The following is a 17984-nucleotide window of genomic DNA, read 5'->3' on the forward strand; positions in this document are numbered from 1 at the left end:
TCTGTCTGTCCACCTGACAGTGTATGTCTGTCCACCTGAGCGCTGCTTTGCACCTAGCTTCAGCGAGTGGATCTAAGGGTTGGGGGGGGGGGACACAGCACTCTAGATCCCGCAACCTTGAAGTCTGCCCAGCCCCGACCTCTGATATTCCGTGTCCCAGAGTGCAGTGCGCTTTTCGTTGCGCTGTCTCGCTCACACACCCCTTCCCAATGGCTGTGCGTGCGAGCACGCGGGCAAACCTCACTGCCGGGCACCCTCGGAGCCGCTCCTCTTTGTGGGCAAGCCAGACAGTTGACCTTTACTCCTTCTGCCAGAGGCGGCTTGCTGCGCCCGCCTGCGGCGTTTCCTCCCCCCCTTTCTTTGTGGAAGTAGGCGGCGGCGGCGGCGGCCTTTGCCCGCTTTCCTGGTTCTAGCGCGGCCCAGGTAAGACGCTACGCCCCTGCTTCGTACAGGCTGGAAATGTTTGTGGTTTCCGCACTCCGGCTGAGGCTCGGAATGCCTCTCTCGGGCGGCCGAGAAACTGCGCGGGAGCAACAGAGTTCGGCAGCGAGTCCGCCTCGTCTTCCTCCCCAGGGAGGCGGCTCCTTTTCCTCACAGCTTGAGTCGGGGGGCGGGGTGGGGGCGGTGAATTCCCTTCTCCGCCCGGTTGGATTCCCTTGTGGGCATCGAGATCTGGGTGGAGGAAGACCTCGAGGGAGGGCAGCGCATTTTGTAAAGGCCGCTGAGGAAACCGGAACCTTTACTGGGCTTTGTGGGTAGGGGACCCTAGATGTGAGCCTGAGCGGAGCGGCAGTGTGCATTTCTTGGAGGCTGTACAACTCCACTCTATATATAGACGTAGCTAGGAAGAGAGGCGTGGGATGTGGGAGAAGGGAGACAGCCTTGCTCCGCTACTAGCTGGGCTGCGACAAAATGTTGCAGTGTGGGGTGCACCTGTTCGGGCTGCCGGCCGTGCCTTCTCCCACGGTATCTCATTCTACTCACACGTCCATACACACATGCAAGAGTCAGCCACCATTCTCGGCCCACTAAGCATTCCCCATCCTCACTGAGCTGGGGTTTTAAGGGTTTTTTTCCCACCCTCCCTAAGTCTGTTTTGTTCCTCTGCAAAGCTTCTCCCAAACCAGTTGATACTTCCCTCTTGTGCATGGAGTGTGCTGTTTTGGCTACGTAAAGAACTACGCTCGGAGAATGAGTTTGCTAGTCGTATGTAGGACGAAGGGGCGGATCAGGATCACTTTGTATGCTACAGAGCAAGCTGTGACTTTCTGAAGGCAGTAGAGATGGCTATATATTACTTCCAGTATCGAGAGTCAATATGCCTCTCAATATCAGTTGTTGGGGAACATGAGCAGCAGCGTCATGTGGGCTTCCCACGGGTAACTAGTTGGCCACTGTGGGAACAGAATTCTGGACTAGATAGGCCTTTGATCCAGCAGGGCTATTCTTGTGTTTTTAAGGAGGGGAAGGAATGGGGCAACTGCCACTGTTTCATTCATAAAACAGTAAAGCACATGAAAAGTATTTTATCTGATCATGTGAAAACATAATGTGTAACACCTACATTAGTATGGATTGCAAGTCTTACTAAAAAACAAAATCTAAGGAGAGAGCTAATATGCTCTGCCTCTGGAATATAATCTATGGCAGGATTAGGATACTTTTCACAATTGACCTAAACATCTGTGTGGAACCAGGGGTAGTGTTTCTTTGTTTATGTATTTATTAGTAATACTTATAAACCACTTACTATAATAAAATCTCTAAGCAGTCCACATATACATATTAAAAAATCACATTTAAAAACTATTAAAAACAATTCCAACTATAGTAACAATAAAAATAATATTTAAAAACACTATTAACAATTCCAACTATAGTAACAATAAAAATAATATTTAAAAACACTATTAACAATTCCAACTATAGTAACAATAAAAAATAATATTTAAAAACACTATTAACAATTCCAGCTACAACAATACAAAACCATACAAGGAACAGTAATATGGAGCAGCATATAGTTAATTGCAGTTCATTACAAGCCAGGGAAGGCTTGGGTGCAGAAGTGAATTTTCAGGAGGTGTTTGAAACTTATCACATTTTCTGCCTTCCAAACTGCACAGGGGATGGTTTTCCAGAGGATGGCACCATCTCCAAGAAGACCCTCCCCCGTGATATGTGGCAACATTCTGTTGGTCACAGAACAACCAGCAAGGCCTCCTCTCAAGATCCCTAATGAGTATGCTGCCTCACAATACACGTAGGCCCTGTGTCATAGAGGACACTTGCGTGAAGGAACCCCACACCAAGATCTCTCTGCAATTGGAAAATGTATATTAGTGCTTGCCAACTCTTCTCTGATATGGCTCTTGTGCCATGATAGTTGTGTGCCAGACATTCATCACTTCATTTCCTCCATCACTGCATGCCCATCCTAGCAATTACTGTAACTTCCCTGTTTTAATAAGTGGTTAGAATGCCTTTTAATTTGGGCTCTGCAATATGTCACTTGTGAATGTACTAATGTGGAACAGAACGCAACAGAGTCGCTTTCAAACTAAACATTGAATACTATTTTCAGACTAGTGTTTTATCACACATTCACAAATCAGCACCTGGTGTTTGATAAAATGCTCCTTTCCATTTTGCCAAATGATACTAGTAAGCCAAGTTACCCCTGGTTGAAAGAACTTGCCCTGTGGTGGTTCATTCGATCCGTACGGAATACGTAGGAACCAATGTAGGTTTTTACATTCAAACTACAGATGGGGCAAATTGGAAAGCCTTATTCCTGGAACCTGTTTCAGTCATTTCCATGGCTCAATCCTGGATATAAGAAACAATGATAAATAAATTAACTTCTTTGAGCATATACGAAGTGCCTTTTCTTTACTTCTCAGTAACCACACTGGTTTGGTCACCTAAGATCAAAGAAAAAGGCTTCCATATCAGAAAGTGTAACTTCCAACCAGGTTTGAGCTTCTGTGCTCTGTTGAGTTAGACAGTAAATTCCAGATTATGAAGTTCCTCACTGATGACTGCTGATGCACCACTACTGCTGGCCCACCGCATCATCTCAGCACAAGATGTTGTGGCAGTGCCGAAGAATGGATCTCTGCTGCTGTGCCAGGAGCTGCCATCACCCGCAGAATAGTAGTATCTTACAAAGCTGTAACTTGGCACTGAACTGGGCAGAAATGTGGTATTATCTGTCAGGACTGGAAACAAGGCGCCTTATGTCATGTCCTAAAAAATTCCCAACCACCACGGAGCCATTTACATCTAGGCAGACATACTTCCCTCAGTTATTGTAATAAAATGCATGGAATGTGTTTACTGTGGGTTATGTTTTAATGTGAAGGGATTTCTTGTAGACTTTGGCTTCAGTGTCTTCTAAGGATAAGAGGCTGTATAAGGTGAATTCTTTAAAAATTGAACGAGCGGTGCACAGTCCTTTTACTCTACAGGGGTTCTGTTAAGGCCAGAATAAGTAGGTTGGAGATTACATTTAACTACAAGTAGGATAATAGGATTTTTAACCTTCTGATCCTAACAATTTTAAAATCCCATTCCTAAATATATTTACTTGGAGGTCTTCTGCACACATTTACATGGAAGCTTTCACCTGGACATACTTGCATGTGAGCAGCCTTATACACCATTCCTGGATGTGTTTACTTGGAGATACCGCTTAAATCAGAGGGCATTTACATCATGAAAATAGAACTCAAGTTCTACTCTGTTTGGTACTAATGGCTATGAAGAGGGTCTAAAGGCACGTAGTGCAACTGTAATTGGTTGGGTAACAGACACTTTTTTTTTCCGGACTCTATCAAAAATTGGTAAATGTCATAGAGTATGACATTCAGTTTATTTGTATCTAAGTACAGTGTTACTGGTCATAACATTACCCATACCTTTTATAAAATTGACCCTCCTCTGATCCCTTATAAAAGAATATTCCACAGTGAATTGAGTCTGGGGTGTTTCTACATCCCCAGGATAGGTGGTCTTCCAGGTCGATATGGTTCTAATCTAATAAGAATATGGACTACTATATAAGCATGCCAAGTATCACCTTGTAAAGGGTTTAGTCTGGAAGAAATTTTTAACCACTGCAGAAGGAATATTTAAAGCATATTTCAATAAGACAATTAAAATCTCACCTCATATTTTTTTACTTCTGTTTCCTTTAATGGTCATATTTTGGCATCCTAGCTGTCTTTTTTTCCTTCACCCCATAATTTTGCACTGTATTTATGTTTAAGGTACAGTTTATTTATTTCATTTCTATACCACCCAATAACTGAAGTTTACTATGCAGGTAATAGTTGTTGTTGTTGTTGTTGTTCAGTCATTCAGTCGTGTCTGACTCTTCGTGACCCCATGGACCATAGCATGCCAGGCCTTCCTGTCCTGCGCTGTCTCCTGGAGCGTGCTCAAGTCCATATTCATTGCATCAGTGATGCTATCTAGCCATCTCATCCTCTGCCGTCCCCTTCTCCTTTTGCCTTCAGTCTTTCCCAGCATCAGGGTCTTTTCCAGAGAGTTTTCTCTTCGCATTAGGTGGCCAAAATATTTGAGCTTCAGTATCTGTCCTTGCAATGAGCAGTCAGGGTTGATTTCCTTTAGGATGGACTGATTTGACCTCCTTGCAGTCCAGGGGACTCGTAAGAGTCTTCTGCAGCACCACAGTTCGAAAGCATCAATTCTTCGGTGCTCAGCCTTCCTCATAGTCCAGCTCTCACAGCCATACGTTACTACTGGGAAGACCATAGCTTTGATTAGACGGATCTTTGTCGGCAAGGTGATGTCTCTACTTCTTACTATGCTGTCTAGGTTTGCCATAGCTTTCCTCCCAAGGAGCAAGCGTCTTTTAATTTCATGGCTACAGTCACCGTCTGCGGTGATCTTGGAGCCCAAGAAAGTAAAATCTGTCACTGCTTCCATTTCTTCCCCTTCTATATGCCAGGAAGTGATGGGGCCAGATGCCATGATCTTAGTTTTTTTAATGTGGAGTTTCAAACCAGCTTTTGCACTCTCCTCTTTCACCCTCAACAAGAGGCTCTTTAGATCCTCTTTGCTTTCTGCCATTAGGGTGGTATCATCTGCGTATCTCAGGTTGTTGATAATTCTCCCGGCAATCTTAATTCCGACCTGTGATTCATCCAACCCAGCGTTTCTCATGATGTACTCTGCATATAAGTTAAATAAGCAGGGCAACAATATGCAGCCTTGTCGTACTCCTTTCCCAATTTTGAACCAATCGGTTGTTCCATGTGTGGTTCTTACTGTTGCTTCTTGACCCTCGTACAGGTTTCTCAGGAGACAGGTAAGGTGGTCTGGTACCCCCATCTCTTTCAGAATTTGCCAGAATTTGTTGTTAAGGTAATAGTTAGGGCTTGCTAACACATTAAATATTTTAATTTATTTACTTTCTGTCTTATAACTGATTAATTTTAAGTAATTTTGTTGTTGTTGTTCAGTCGTTCAGTCGTGTCCGACTCTTCGTGACCCCATGGACCATAGCACACCAGGCCTTCCTGTGCTGCGTTCTCTCCCGGAGCGTGCTCAAGTTCATATTCATATTCATTGCATCGGTGTTAAGTAATTTACCTATTAGCATTATAGGTGTTATTGAAAATATTAAAGACAAAGCAATTGTTTTGTTTTTCTGAAATGTGAAAGAACCTATGATTTCTGTTAACAAAAGGTGTCTCCTATTGTTATAGGGAAAGGCCATCTTTATCAGTTTGGAAATTTGGAATATGCTGTGTTAATAACAACCACAGTCAAAATCGCTTCAGAAATGAACATACTCAGATTATATTAGAATTGTGAAAGATCCAAATTCAAAAGATAAATTGACATAGATTTCAACTCAGAATTGTGAGCATCAGTTGCTTGTTCTTTTAGCTAGAAGGAAAACATAGTGGTTTCACCCAGAAATGCAAGGCATCTGCTAGGCTTGGATACATATTGGAAGGAAAATTCATCTTCAAGGGCTGCAGTCCCATTACCCACTTGCCTGAAAGTAAGCTCCATTGAACTTAGTGGGACTTCCTTCTGTGCACAAATGTATAGGATTGTGCTGTCAAAGTTGACATAGGGAGGAGGGAAGTAGTTTGTTTATAGCTTCCATGGCAATGCCCCTCAGTCTCAACCTCACTGATGAAACACTGGAAAACAGACCAAATTTTAATCTGTGATTAAAACTTTAATTTTTTAATATATGGATTACAAATTGATACAATCTTGCTGCCCATATACAACACATTTTCAGATAAATACATTTAGGATCCCAGAAATGTTGATGGGAGCGCCTACTGGGTATTGTTAAGACATGTACTATAAAGAGGTAGAGTCCTAGGTCTACTTCTCAAATTATGTTGGTGCTGTGGGAACTACTTCAGCATAGCTCCTTCCAACACTTGCATAATGTGAGAATTTGAAGCCCCTAAATCTGAAACAATTCAATTAGACAATTGGCCTCCTTTGCCTTGATCACAAACTTTTCAAAGTCAGCCATTTTATCACCACCACCAAAATTTGATAAGACAGACGTTAGAATGAGTCACACTGTACTGATATAACTCACCAAAATGTCACTTTCTAGCTCAGAACACAAGGTGTACCAAAGAAGTATGAAAAAGGGAAAAGATGTAATTAATATGTAATTTTTAAGTGTGTAAATAACAAACTAAAAAAGGATGTTTTATTCTGGATCTGCTCTCAGACCTCTCTTTAGCTCTGTCACTCATAGGTCTTAGTATCTGCAATGGAGCTGGTTATACGTAGAGAAGCTTTCAAAATTTCATCCAAAAGGTTGTGCTTCAACCATATACAGGTGCATGAATTCCACATGCTGGGATATTTCATGCATCTCAACACATGGAGAATGTATGAGTTTTCCCTTGGACATTATACTGGAATTGTGATAGGTGGAAATATGAGTTACTTGTACATCCACCTTTTTCCCATTTGTTTCCAGCTTCTGAAGCCACCCTGGGTCGGGCAGACCCATGGGAAATTAAGGCATGGTCACATACTCTCTCTTTTTGAGCACTGAGGGCCAAACTGCATGTGACGCTAAATGCATCACTGGAAGTTGTATTGTTTTATTTTTATATTTATTATTTACTGAAATCGTTATCTCACTTGTTAGCCAAATGGCTCCCAGAACGGATTACAAGAATCAACAATTAGACCGTCCCTGCCCTCAGATTTATAATCTAAAAAGACATGAGACATGAGGAAAAGGATTGGGAGGGATGAGCGAAACAGCATGATGATGCTTGATTCAGTTACCAAGATGGATGTGAATATACCTATCATGGAACCAATTTTACTCAGGTCTGCACTGAATCTTTTGTCCTAGGATGGCCTGTTCCTCTTTCTTCTGTTCTGCAGTTTCTTTTCCTTTGAGTTCAAGTTTAATTTGCTTCTTCTCTCATTCCTCAGGGCAAGATGTTTCCTCAGAAGCTCTTCTGGTAGCATTTGGGGGAGGGAGAAGCCACCATTTGCACTTAAAATGGAAATAGGCATAGCCCCCCCTTGGGACCATGTACTGCAGGGATGATTTTGTAAACCTTTCCTCCCCCACTGCAGTCCCAACAAAAATTGCCCACAACAAAGTTGCTGTTATCTCTTGGAAGGAAGTACTCATTGGTGTATCTGAATAATGGCAGCAAATGAAAGTTTACTGTAGAATTCCAACCATCCCTCATCAATCCCTGCTTTTTTGCATTCCTGCAGCAGCCCTTTTTCTTTGTGAAGTCTTTAACCACAGCATCAGAATTAGAAATAAAGAGAATTAATAGTGATTTCTGTGAAACAGCCATTAGCTGAAGCCACTTCCCATGACTAGAGTGGATTAATTTTGTTCTGAGCATTTGCTTTGTGTAAAATAGAGCAGGAAGGTGGGTGGAGCATTAATTGCTTGCCCTGCTTACAAGGATTTCAAGTTTGTGCAATTACTTGAAACTAACTATTGTATAAGTATCAAAAGATGTGCACGTGTTCTGTTTCAAATATAACTATGTACACATCATTAAATACTTTAATAATTTAGAGCCTAGTAAAAATAGAGTGTAAAATACCTTAGTTGTAGATTATCTTGTCATATGACCAACAAGGCCTTTAGCTGGAATAAATCAATGTTTTTCCATTGATGTTAGTGGAAACCGCATTCCATCCAACTTCAGTGAAAGACATAATAGAAACGTGGTCCAGATAGCCACGTCATTTGTATTGTATTGTACTGGATTGTAGTCATTTTCACAGCTGCAAAAATGTCAGTCAGTATTTGTTTGGAATAATTATATGTACATAGATGCATCTGCCATAATATTTCTTCAACAAATAGAAAGATGAAGTTTGTTATATCCATAGGCCAAGACATTCTGGCAACTACAAAGTTCTGGAAATGTAGCATTTTAAAGACATTTGCTTGGAATGCAGGATATGCAGTCTACCTCATAAGAGCAGCCAGCACTCTTGCATAGAGCAAGCCAATCTGTACATGCTGCAAAATGGAGGGGGCATGAAAGCCCCTCATCACACACTTTAGCCATCCTCTGAATAGGGAGATTTGCCCAGATAGAGGCAGTATATGATAGTCAGGAAATAGTAGCATATGACACAGAAGATCTTCCATCTCCTCAAAATGGCCCTCAGTAAAATTAGTTTGTGATCAAGGCCATATATAGTCCATGGGGGGTGTGTGTGTGTGTGTGTGTGTGTGTGATCAGTGTGAAGGATGTATTTGCAGGTGGTGATGCTGTGTGATGCAAAATTATGGAGTTGAGTATATTTTGTAGTGAGTCCTTGGGGTAAATGCGTGTATGGGTTTGGACTACAGGGTCACTGCTCAGGGACCAGTAAAATCATGGACACATCCATATGGCTGATTAACCAGTCTCGTTCATATTTTTTGTTGTCATTTAATAAGCACTTTATGTCTAAGTGATGTTACTAGGCACTGTTAGTTCCCTCTCAACAGCATTTTCTAACATATTAAGAGCCTTCCCTTTAGGTACCCAGTTAACTTTGTTTTATTCAGAGAAGATCTCCTTTTTAGTAGTGACAATTGACAGTAGACTAGTAAAAATAAGCAATGCTTCTTACTGAAGATGAAAAAAAGGTTGAACCAGTCCCAGCAAGCTCCTTTCAAGATGCCGAAAAATATTTTGACATATGAAAATGGAATTATAGATTTATGATTTTAACTAGCAGAATACTTGGAATATTGAATTATGTGCTTTTGAAGAGCTGGGTTTGCTTTGGGAGAAACGATCCATCTTTCAGATATAAGCTAATTCACCTGAACTTATGAGTGCTCAGGGAAAGGGAGAACGGCATGGCACATATTTTAGTCCCTACCCCCAGTTACATTCCTGAGTCACATATATATCACTGGCCACATACTGCAAAAGTAGATGGTTATCAGTTGCAGCAAAAAGAGTCTGTTGCTCCTTTTGTGTGATACTTCCTGCTTAATCCCCTCCTGCTTCTGCAATATGCACCCTTACTGGGTACACACTTAGATATATACTGATTTACCCCTGTGGGATGCAGTCCACAAAATGTAATGTACCTTTCTGTTCTGTATGCCCAATGTAACTTATATACTAGTTATTCCTGAGCTGTAAGTTGTAGAATATAGGACTCTTTGCCTCCAGATATCCTTGACTGCAACTCCCAGCATTTTTGGCCCTTGGCCATGCTGGTAGGGCTGATGGGAGTTGAAGTCCAAAACATTAGAGTGCACAAGATTAGGGAAAGGCTGCAGAGGGATGCATAAACACTTCAAACGAAAGCAGAGAGATGCGGAAGTCTGGGAGGTAGGAGCCAACACAGGGACACCCTGAGAGTTTGGCTGAAACAAGGGAATAGACAATTACGTTGAGTTGAAGGAGGGACCTGCCACCAAGAGGCAGTGTGGTTGAAGGGAAGGAGTGGGAACTATATTGAGAAGCAGGAAGCTGACATAAGGGTGAGTGGAGAAGGCATAGAAGAAGCAGAGATCTGAAGTTTGGAGAGACCAAGTGAAAAGGTGGGGTGGGGAGAGAGAATCATGCAGGTCCTAAGGACATACAGGCTGTGTGCTGCTGATGAGAAGGGGGTTAAGGATCAGTGGCCCTGATCCAGTGAATCCTTTTATGCACCTGAACGGGATTGCCGATGTACCATGATTTTTTTGTTTGTTTTACCAAAGCAGCTCCCCTGTACTACACTGTATGAAACTTAAAACAAAACACCCCTCCAGGTGTAATTTAAAATCCTCTGCCTCAGGATGTGTGGCAGAGCATATATATTAGCACAGATGTGTATCATACTTTCCCCATTATGATACCATGTGGGTAAAGAACATGCCAGTTACATGCAGTCAGCTGTTCCCTTTTTGCGGCTTGCAGATATAAGCATGAAAAATTAAAGCGATTACATTTGACAGGCTGTTAAGCCATGAGGTCAGTAGGAATTATGTATTTATTATTTTTTCCAGTCTCATCATTCTTCATGCCAGTTAAAAAAAAAAACCATTGGCAGCTTCTGGTCTCCTCAGCTAAAGAAGTAAATGGATACTGCAAAGTTCAACCTTATGATTTTCCCTCCAGGAAAAATGGTTCCTCCTTTGAACCTTAATCAGACCAGCATTATAAATGTGTGCTCCTCCATCTGTTATTAATTGAATGACCAATAGCAGGTTAGAGTTGCCACCCATCTGGAAAACGACTGGTCTGGCTGATTGTGAGGTTTCTGCTGCCACCCCACCCCAATTGATGGGTGAGAGAAGTGAAACCAGGTTTCCCTGCATGGTTTCCCATTTATTTTAAAGAAATTAGCATTAGTATTATTAATTATTTTGGTCAGAAGAGACCCCAAAGTGGGAAGCAGTCTACGTGGCTACAGATCCACAAGGGAATGAGAGCATGTAGTGCACATATGGAGCAGGGAGTGTGTGTTCCTAGATGTTTAACTTCTTGACTATAATGCATATTATTACTATATAAAGCATAAGTTGCCCCATCCTTGCACGAATTTGTGTTTTCTAGCTTTCATAATGTCTGGCCAAAACACTGTTCATAGTGTGGCTTACCACAAGTGCTTGGATGATTCTTCATAAGGTGAGATTGCTTTCCTTTAAAATACATCTCTGTGTTGTAAGCTTATCAAATTTCATTTCTTGTGGTTTTGCAGGGGTGGAGATGTAAAACATGCTGAGTGGTGGGTGGTAGGCCTATGAACACCTATCGGCAAATGTGCTGTTTATTAAGAATTTCCCAGAGAGCATCGTTTTTAAGGTGCCAATGGAATATTTAAAAGCACATAGGATGATGGGTGGGAGTGTCAGCTTGTGGTGCTGCATGTGATGAATTTGGATCTTTAAGGGCTCCTTCACACGGATCTTTTATCCTGCGATTGAGATTGCTCCTTCACGGAAGTTTGCGGGCTCTTTACATGACACTGTGACCCTGCCTTGACCCTCCAGGGCGTCTCCTGCACTAAATGCCCTTTGTTCTGCTTTTAAATAGATCTTAAATAGATTTTAAATTCCGCAGATAATGAGCTATCAAATTACCCTCTTGTGTTCCACTTCAGTTTCCTCCGTGAAAAGAGTTAAGCGGCAAGAAGAGGAGCGATATCAATGAAAGATATTGGGAGACTTAGGGCGTGTTTCCACGCTATGGGCTTCACTTCGTTTGCAACTTTTGTTCCCCAATCGCATCTTCTCCTTTTCCAGTTTCCACAGTGCTTAAAGTCCTGGCTTATCATCGCTGTAGCCTGGGGCTCTGTGCTGTTCCACTGAGCTCTAATGAAATTATTTCTTGATGGCTGGGTGGAATCTGGGTCGAGTCTGGATTGGGTCTGATTACCTCATCAGTGTTCCCACCTCCCCGGCCGTGTTTCCAGGACAATGGAAGGAGACGCTAATGGAGGAGTAACAGATTTTAATCACATTTAAGGAATTGGGCTTAAAAGTGTGCCATTTCAATTGAGGGGGAATCTCTCTAAGTTCTGATGTAGGCATTCACAGGCAAGCCTCATTCAGCACAATGGGAGTTACTTCTGAGGAGACACTAATGGGTTAGTTGTGGGAAAGAGAGTAGTAAAGACGAAGACGGAATCCAGCCCCCATTGTAACCTGCAGGATAGCTATAATGGAGCTGCAAAGTACTTCCTAAGGCAATTCATTGGAGCCTCGTTTGGTTGCTTAAATGCATTTAAGGAATTAGGCTTTAATGTGTGCCATTTGCTAGGGAAGTCAGAGAATTCTGCCCAAATTTTAAATGGGATCGAATTCTGACAAATCCTGTCCACAGAATCCTCGGAATGGGGCAGCCTGGTCGACCCGGACCGGAGCTCACGCAGACCCTTTTTTTTGTGTCTGCTGAACAGCGGATTTTACGAAAATAATTACGAAAAGAAATCTGTAAATCGGAAATGGAGGAAGAACACGAACGGCTTTACCTTTTTTACGAGGCATTTTCCCAAGGCTTTCTTTTGCTGGGGTTGAGTCGCAAAGTCCACGGAAATCCTCCATCTTTTCTGTTTATTGTCTGTGGAGGTGAGGTGAGGTGAGGTCCGGTCATGTCAGGACATGTCAGGTCAGGTCAGGTGACCGGAAGTTACGTGGGGAATCCCCATGAAGGGCTTTACTCTTACAGAGACTGACAGCAGGCGTGCGAAAAGGATTTTTTGGCGGTAGTTATGGAATTATTTATGTAAGTTCGGGGAGCCGGAAAAAACGGGGGTATCTGGGGCATGCAGACGGCGGAATGGGGCGACCCTCGGCTCTGTGGAATCCTCGCAGAGCAGCTCCGTGAGGATTTCGGGGGGGGGGAGGAACAGATCGGCCCCCCTCCCGCGGATCCCCCACCGGAACAGACGGTGGGAAATCCGTACATCCTTAGCCATTTCAATTGAGGGGGAATCTCAGCCTCATCCACCACAATGGGAGTTACTCCTGAGGAGACAGTAATGGGTTTGTTGTGGGAAAGAGAGGAAACCAGCCCCCATTTTAACACACAGGATCTCTGTATGGAAGCTGTGAATGAGTTATATCCTAAGGCAATGGACCAAAGCCTCGAGATCGCACTTAATCGCATTTAAGGAATTGGGCTTTAATATGTGCCATGTCAGTTGAGGGGCTTTTCTGTTATTTCTGTGGGCATTCAGAGGGAAAGCCTCATTCGGCACAATGGGAGAAAAGACCCCTGACTGGGGTCATGCACTGTGTTCTAGTGCTTATTTGCAATGATGTTTTAAAAGTTGGTCCTTCAACATCCTACCCCCAAACGGCGATGAAACTCCCAGAAAACAGGGAGGGAAAGGGTTGGGTCACTGAGGTCAGAGTGCCCAAAGGCTAGGCTACACGGCCCATGGTCAAGGCTATGATACCAGACACAGTGCGACTGTGGAAACAGGTCAGTAATGGAGCTGCGGTAAGCCGGAAAAGTCAGACTATAAGCAGTCTCAGAAGTGGTTTTTCAGCGATAAAATGCGGGGCTGGTGCTGAATGGCCATGACGTCATGGAAACACAGAGACCTCACCGCGCAGCCAGGTTGGAGTAAATTGCTGGTGGAAACACTGTCTCAGATGAGGCAGGAAGAGGGGGGGAAGGAAGTCAGTTGTGATCCCGCATTCAAAACGGAAGCAGAAAGCCCTGTTTTAAATGCAGGATTTTAGGCTGGGGTAGAGATGCCCCAAGAATGAAGTGCTGTAAGGGAAAAGGTGGCAGGGAAAGGAATCAGTGGGTACAGCCTTTCCTAATATTATCTTTAAAAATGCTTTAATTTGTACTACTGGCTCAATGTCTGCCCTCTAAAATCATGGTCCTGTCAGATATCTTTTAAGTACCAAAATATTGATGCACCCAATACTAAAATAAACTTTTAAATAAATAAATGCAGACCTTATTATGTGCTAGTTAGAAAGAACAACAAGGAACAGAACTAACAAACAGCAGAATCCTTTCTCCTTCTAGCCTTTCAACAATATACATTTTTCTTACAGCGCTGACCTGAAGAGAACTTCCATAGAGGGAAAAGCCTTTCTGGAGTCAAGATCAAACAAGAGGAGGCAAAGATGTGGACTGCAATTGCTAAATACTTGCTAAGAACTAAAGTCCGTCAAGACTGTTCTCGAACTCTGCTACAGGCACAAAAGGCCAAGCACAGTCATGGGAAGCATTTCTCTCTAAGCAGCAGGCCTTGGCAACATTCATCTGCAATAGCACAGGCAGTTCAGGCCTTCAGCACGAGTGCAGCCATTCAGAAAGTAGAAGGTCTGGAGGCAAATCAGTTTATCTGTGTTCACTGGGAAGATGGGAGTGAGAGCCTTTACCCTTCTGTGTGGCTACGAGACAATTGCCAATGCCCTGATTGTTTCTTGCACTCTGCTAAAGCACGCAAACTGCTTCTTGAAAATCTGGATGTCAATATTGGGGTGAAGGATGTCACTTTGACAGAAAGGAAAAAGGTAACGTGTGTGTGTGTTTAAAAACTTGTTTTCACATAATGTATGAATTTCAAACTGTAGACCCATTGCTGCTGCTGCTGTTTTGCAGTAGTATGATTCCTTAAGGCCGCCGTCCAATATACCAGGGGTCCCCAACCTTTTTGGAGCCGCGGAAACATTTGGGAAATTGCTGTGGGCACCATCACAAAATGGCTCCCATGGTGGTGGTGGCAAGTCACATAATGGCTGCTGTGGGGCCTGGCTAGTTGAAGTGATTGTGGGGGAGAGAAATAGTGAGGCTAGAGGCTAGGGGGAAAGGGAAACTGGAAAGAGTTGCTTCCTGGTCAGGCCAGTCTTCCATCCACACCAACCTTTCCCCTTTGCTCTCAAGCTCTCTTTGCACTCCCAGCCTTGCTATTTCTCTCCCCCAACCTCTTTACTCACTGTTTTTCTCCTTTCCCCATCTCTTGCTTTCTTTGTCTCCTTCCCTAGCCCCTAGCTTTGTTCTTTATCTTCCACTCACCCCTTGCTGTTTCTCTCCACTCACAGCCTCCAGCCATGCTATTTCTCTCCCCCTGCTCTTTACCTCACTGTTCCCCCCCCCCCGGTCCTGCTCTTTTTCTCCCCTCTACGCCTTTGCTTTGCTTTCTCTTCCTGTCTGCCGAACACTGATCAGTGGCAAGTTCAGGAACAGGAAGGAGAAGCTGGCAACCTAACGTTCTTCAATTTTTTATTTTAAAAAAAAGTTTTTGAAGGGGGCAGAGGGTGAAGAGCTGTGCAGGCACCATTGAACGTACTCGTGGGTGCCACATTTGGGGCCCCGGCTATACACACTTGGGAATAAGCTTCACCGAACACAGTGGGACTTTCATCGGAGTGGATAAGATTGCACTGTAAGTCTTTGTATTTCTTTTACTCATGGGGTTGGATCCAGCTCCTTCCATCAACAGGAGGTTTTTGATCCAATGGAACTTCCCATTGGATCAAAAAAATATTCCTCCAAGGGTTGGGGACCCTCTGAAACAGTGGGAGAATGGCACTGAGGACTGCAGAGGGAGGGAAGAACTGGCAAAAATTACTTCTTCCCACCCCTTTCCACCAGCTAGAGCATTCTGAGTAGAACTCTGCTTGGGGACACTTCCTCCAGTGGAATTCAGAACTCTGGATCCAACCCATTGACTCGGTTTGCATGATCATCGGAGCCCACCGTGGCTTAAATAAGCCTTATTTATGCTTATTTAAGGGGATTAGACGAATGTATGGAGTATAAGGCTATCAATGGCTACTAGTCATACTGGATATAGATTGCCACCAGAATCAGAGGCAGTATGTCACTCAACCATAGGTGCTGGGGAACACAAGCAGGAGGGTGCTATTATCTCCTGCTTGTGGGCTTCCCAGAGGCATCTGGTGGGAACAGAATGCTCAACTAGATAGACTTATGTTATTATGTTCTTTGTTGTTGTTCAGTCGTTCAGTTGTGTCCGACTCTTCGTGACCCCATGGACCATAGCATGCCAGGCCTTCCTGTCCTGCGCTCTCTCCCAGAGCGTGCTCAAGTTCATATTCATTGCATCGGTGATGCTATCTAGCCATCTCATCCTCTGCCGCCCCCTTCTCCTTTTGCCTTCAGTCTTTCCCAGCATCAGGGTCTTTTCCAGAGAGTTTTCTCTTCACATTAGGTGGCCAAAATATTTGAGCTTCAGCTTCAGTATCTGTCCTTGCAATGAGCACTCAGGGCTGATTTCCTTTAGGATGGACTGATTTGACCTCCTTGCAGTCCAGGGGACTCGTAAGAGTCTTCTCCAGCACCACAGTTCGAAAGCATCAATTCTTCGGCGCTCAGCCTTCCTTATAGTCCAGCTCTCACAGCCATACATTACTACTGGGAAAACCATAGCTTTGATTAGACGGACCTTTGTCTCTGCTTCTTACTATGCTGTCTAGGTTTGCCATAGCTTTCCTCCCAAGGAGCAAGCGTCTTTTAATTTCATGGCTACAGTCACTGTCTGCTGTGATCTTGGAGCCCAAGAAAATAGAATCTGTCACAGCTTCCATTTTTTCCCCTTCTATATGCCAGGAAGTGAGGGGGCCAGATGCCATGATCTTAGTTTTTTTAATGTGGAGTTTCAAACCAGCTTTTGCACTCTCCTCTTTCACCCTGAACAAGAGGCTCTTTAGATCCTCTTTGCTTTCTGCCATTAGGGTGGTATCATCTGCATATCGGAGGTTGTTGATAATTCTCCCGGCAGTCTTAATTCTGACCTGTGATTCATCCAACCCAGCGTTTCTCATGATGTACTCTGCATATAAGTTAAATAAGCAGGGTGACAATATGCAACATTGTCGTACTCCTTTCCCAATTTTGAACCAATCAGTTGTTCCATGTCTGGTTCTTACTGTTGCTTCTTGACCCTCATACAGGTTTCTCAGGAGACAGGTAAGGTGGTCTGGTACTCCCATCACTTTAAGAATTTGCCACAGTTTGTTGTGATCCACACAATCAAAGGCTTTAGCGTAGTCAATGAAGCAGAAATAGACGTTTTTCTGGAATTCTCTTGCTTTCTCCATGATCCAGCGAAAGTTGGCAATTTGATCTCTAGTTCCTCTGCCTCTTCGAAACCCCGCTTGTACTTCTGGTAGTTCTCGGTTCGCATACTGCTGAAGCCTAGCTTGTAGGATTTTGAGCATCACCTTGCTGGCATGTGAAATGAGCGCAATTGTGCGGTAGTTTGAACACTCTTTGGCGTTGCCTTTCTTTGGAATTGGAATGTAAACTGACCTTTTCCAGTCTTGTGGCCACTGTTGAGTGTTCCAAATTTGTTGGCATATTGAATGCAGCAATTTAACACCATCATCTTTTAGGATTTTAAATAGGTCAGCTGGAATACTGTCATCTCCGCTAGCTTTGTTGTTACTAATGTTTCCTAAGGCCCACTTGACTTCACTCTTGAGGATGTCCGGCTCAAGTTCAGTGACCGCACTCTCATGGCTATCAGGGACATTCAGATCTTTCCTGTATAGTTCTTCTGTGTATTCTTTCCACCTCTTCTTAATCTCATCTGCTTCTGTTAGGTCCCTGCCTTCTTTGTCCTTTATCATGCCCGTCTTTGCACAAAATGTTCCCTTGAGATCTCCAATTTTCTTGAAGAGATCTCTAGTCTTTCCCATTCTGTTGTTTTCCTCGATTTCTTTGCATTGTTCATTTAAGAAGGCCTTCTTGTCTCTCCTTGCTATTCTCTGGAACTCTGCATTCAGTTGGATATATCTTCCCCTTTCTCCCTTGCTTTTCGCTTCCCTTCTTTCGTGAGCTACTTGTAAAGCCTCATCAGACAGCCACTTTGCTTTCTTGCATTTCTTTTTCTTTGGGATGGATTTCGTTGCTGCCTCCTTAACAATGTTACGGACCTCTGTCCATAGTTCTTTAGGCACTCTGTCTATCATGTCTAATCCCTTAAATCTATTCGTCACCTCCACTGTATATTCATAAGGGATATGATTTAGGTCATACCTGAATGGT

The 17984-nt window shown here is 43.4% G+C and overlaps 1 protein-coding gene across 5 annotated transcripts in view; it reads left to right on the forward strand.

Moving 5' to 3' along the window:
* The first annotated feature begins 362 nt into the window (after positions 1-362).
* Positions 363-17984, forward strand: part of BBOX1 (gamma-butyrobetaine hydroxylase 1) — a 72541-nt gene continuing 54919 nt past the window's right edge. For 2 of the 5 annotated variants that reach the window (XM_084852532.1, XM_084852567.1), the window contains exons 1-2: positions 363-423; positions 14021-14485. In XM_084852532.1, coding sequence (XP_084708658.1) covers positions 14093-14485 — 393 coding nt within the window. In that variant the 5' untranslated portion in view covers positions 363-423; positions 14021-14092. Of the gene's footprint in view, positions 424-522; positions 756-796; positions 967-11057; positions 11130-14020; positions 14486-17984 lie in introns of those variants that run through there. The other 3 variants (XM_084852541.1, XM_084852558.1, XM_084852549.1) reach the window with 3 other exon arrangements.

The sequence above is a fragment of the Heloderma suspectum genome, chromosome 1 (genome assembly GCF_057233095.1).
Source record: "Heloderma suspectum isolate Gila_16-S chromosome 1, 16-S_ref, whole genome shotgun sequence".
Lineage (NCBI taxonomy): Eukaryota > Metazoa > Chordata > Lepidosauria > Squamata > Helodermatidae > Heloderma > Heloderma suspectum.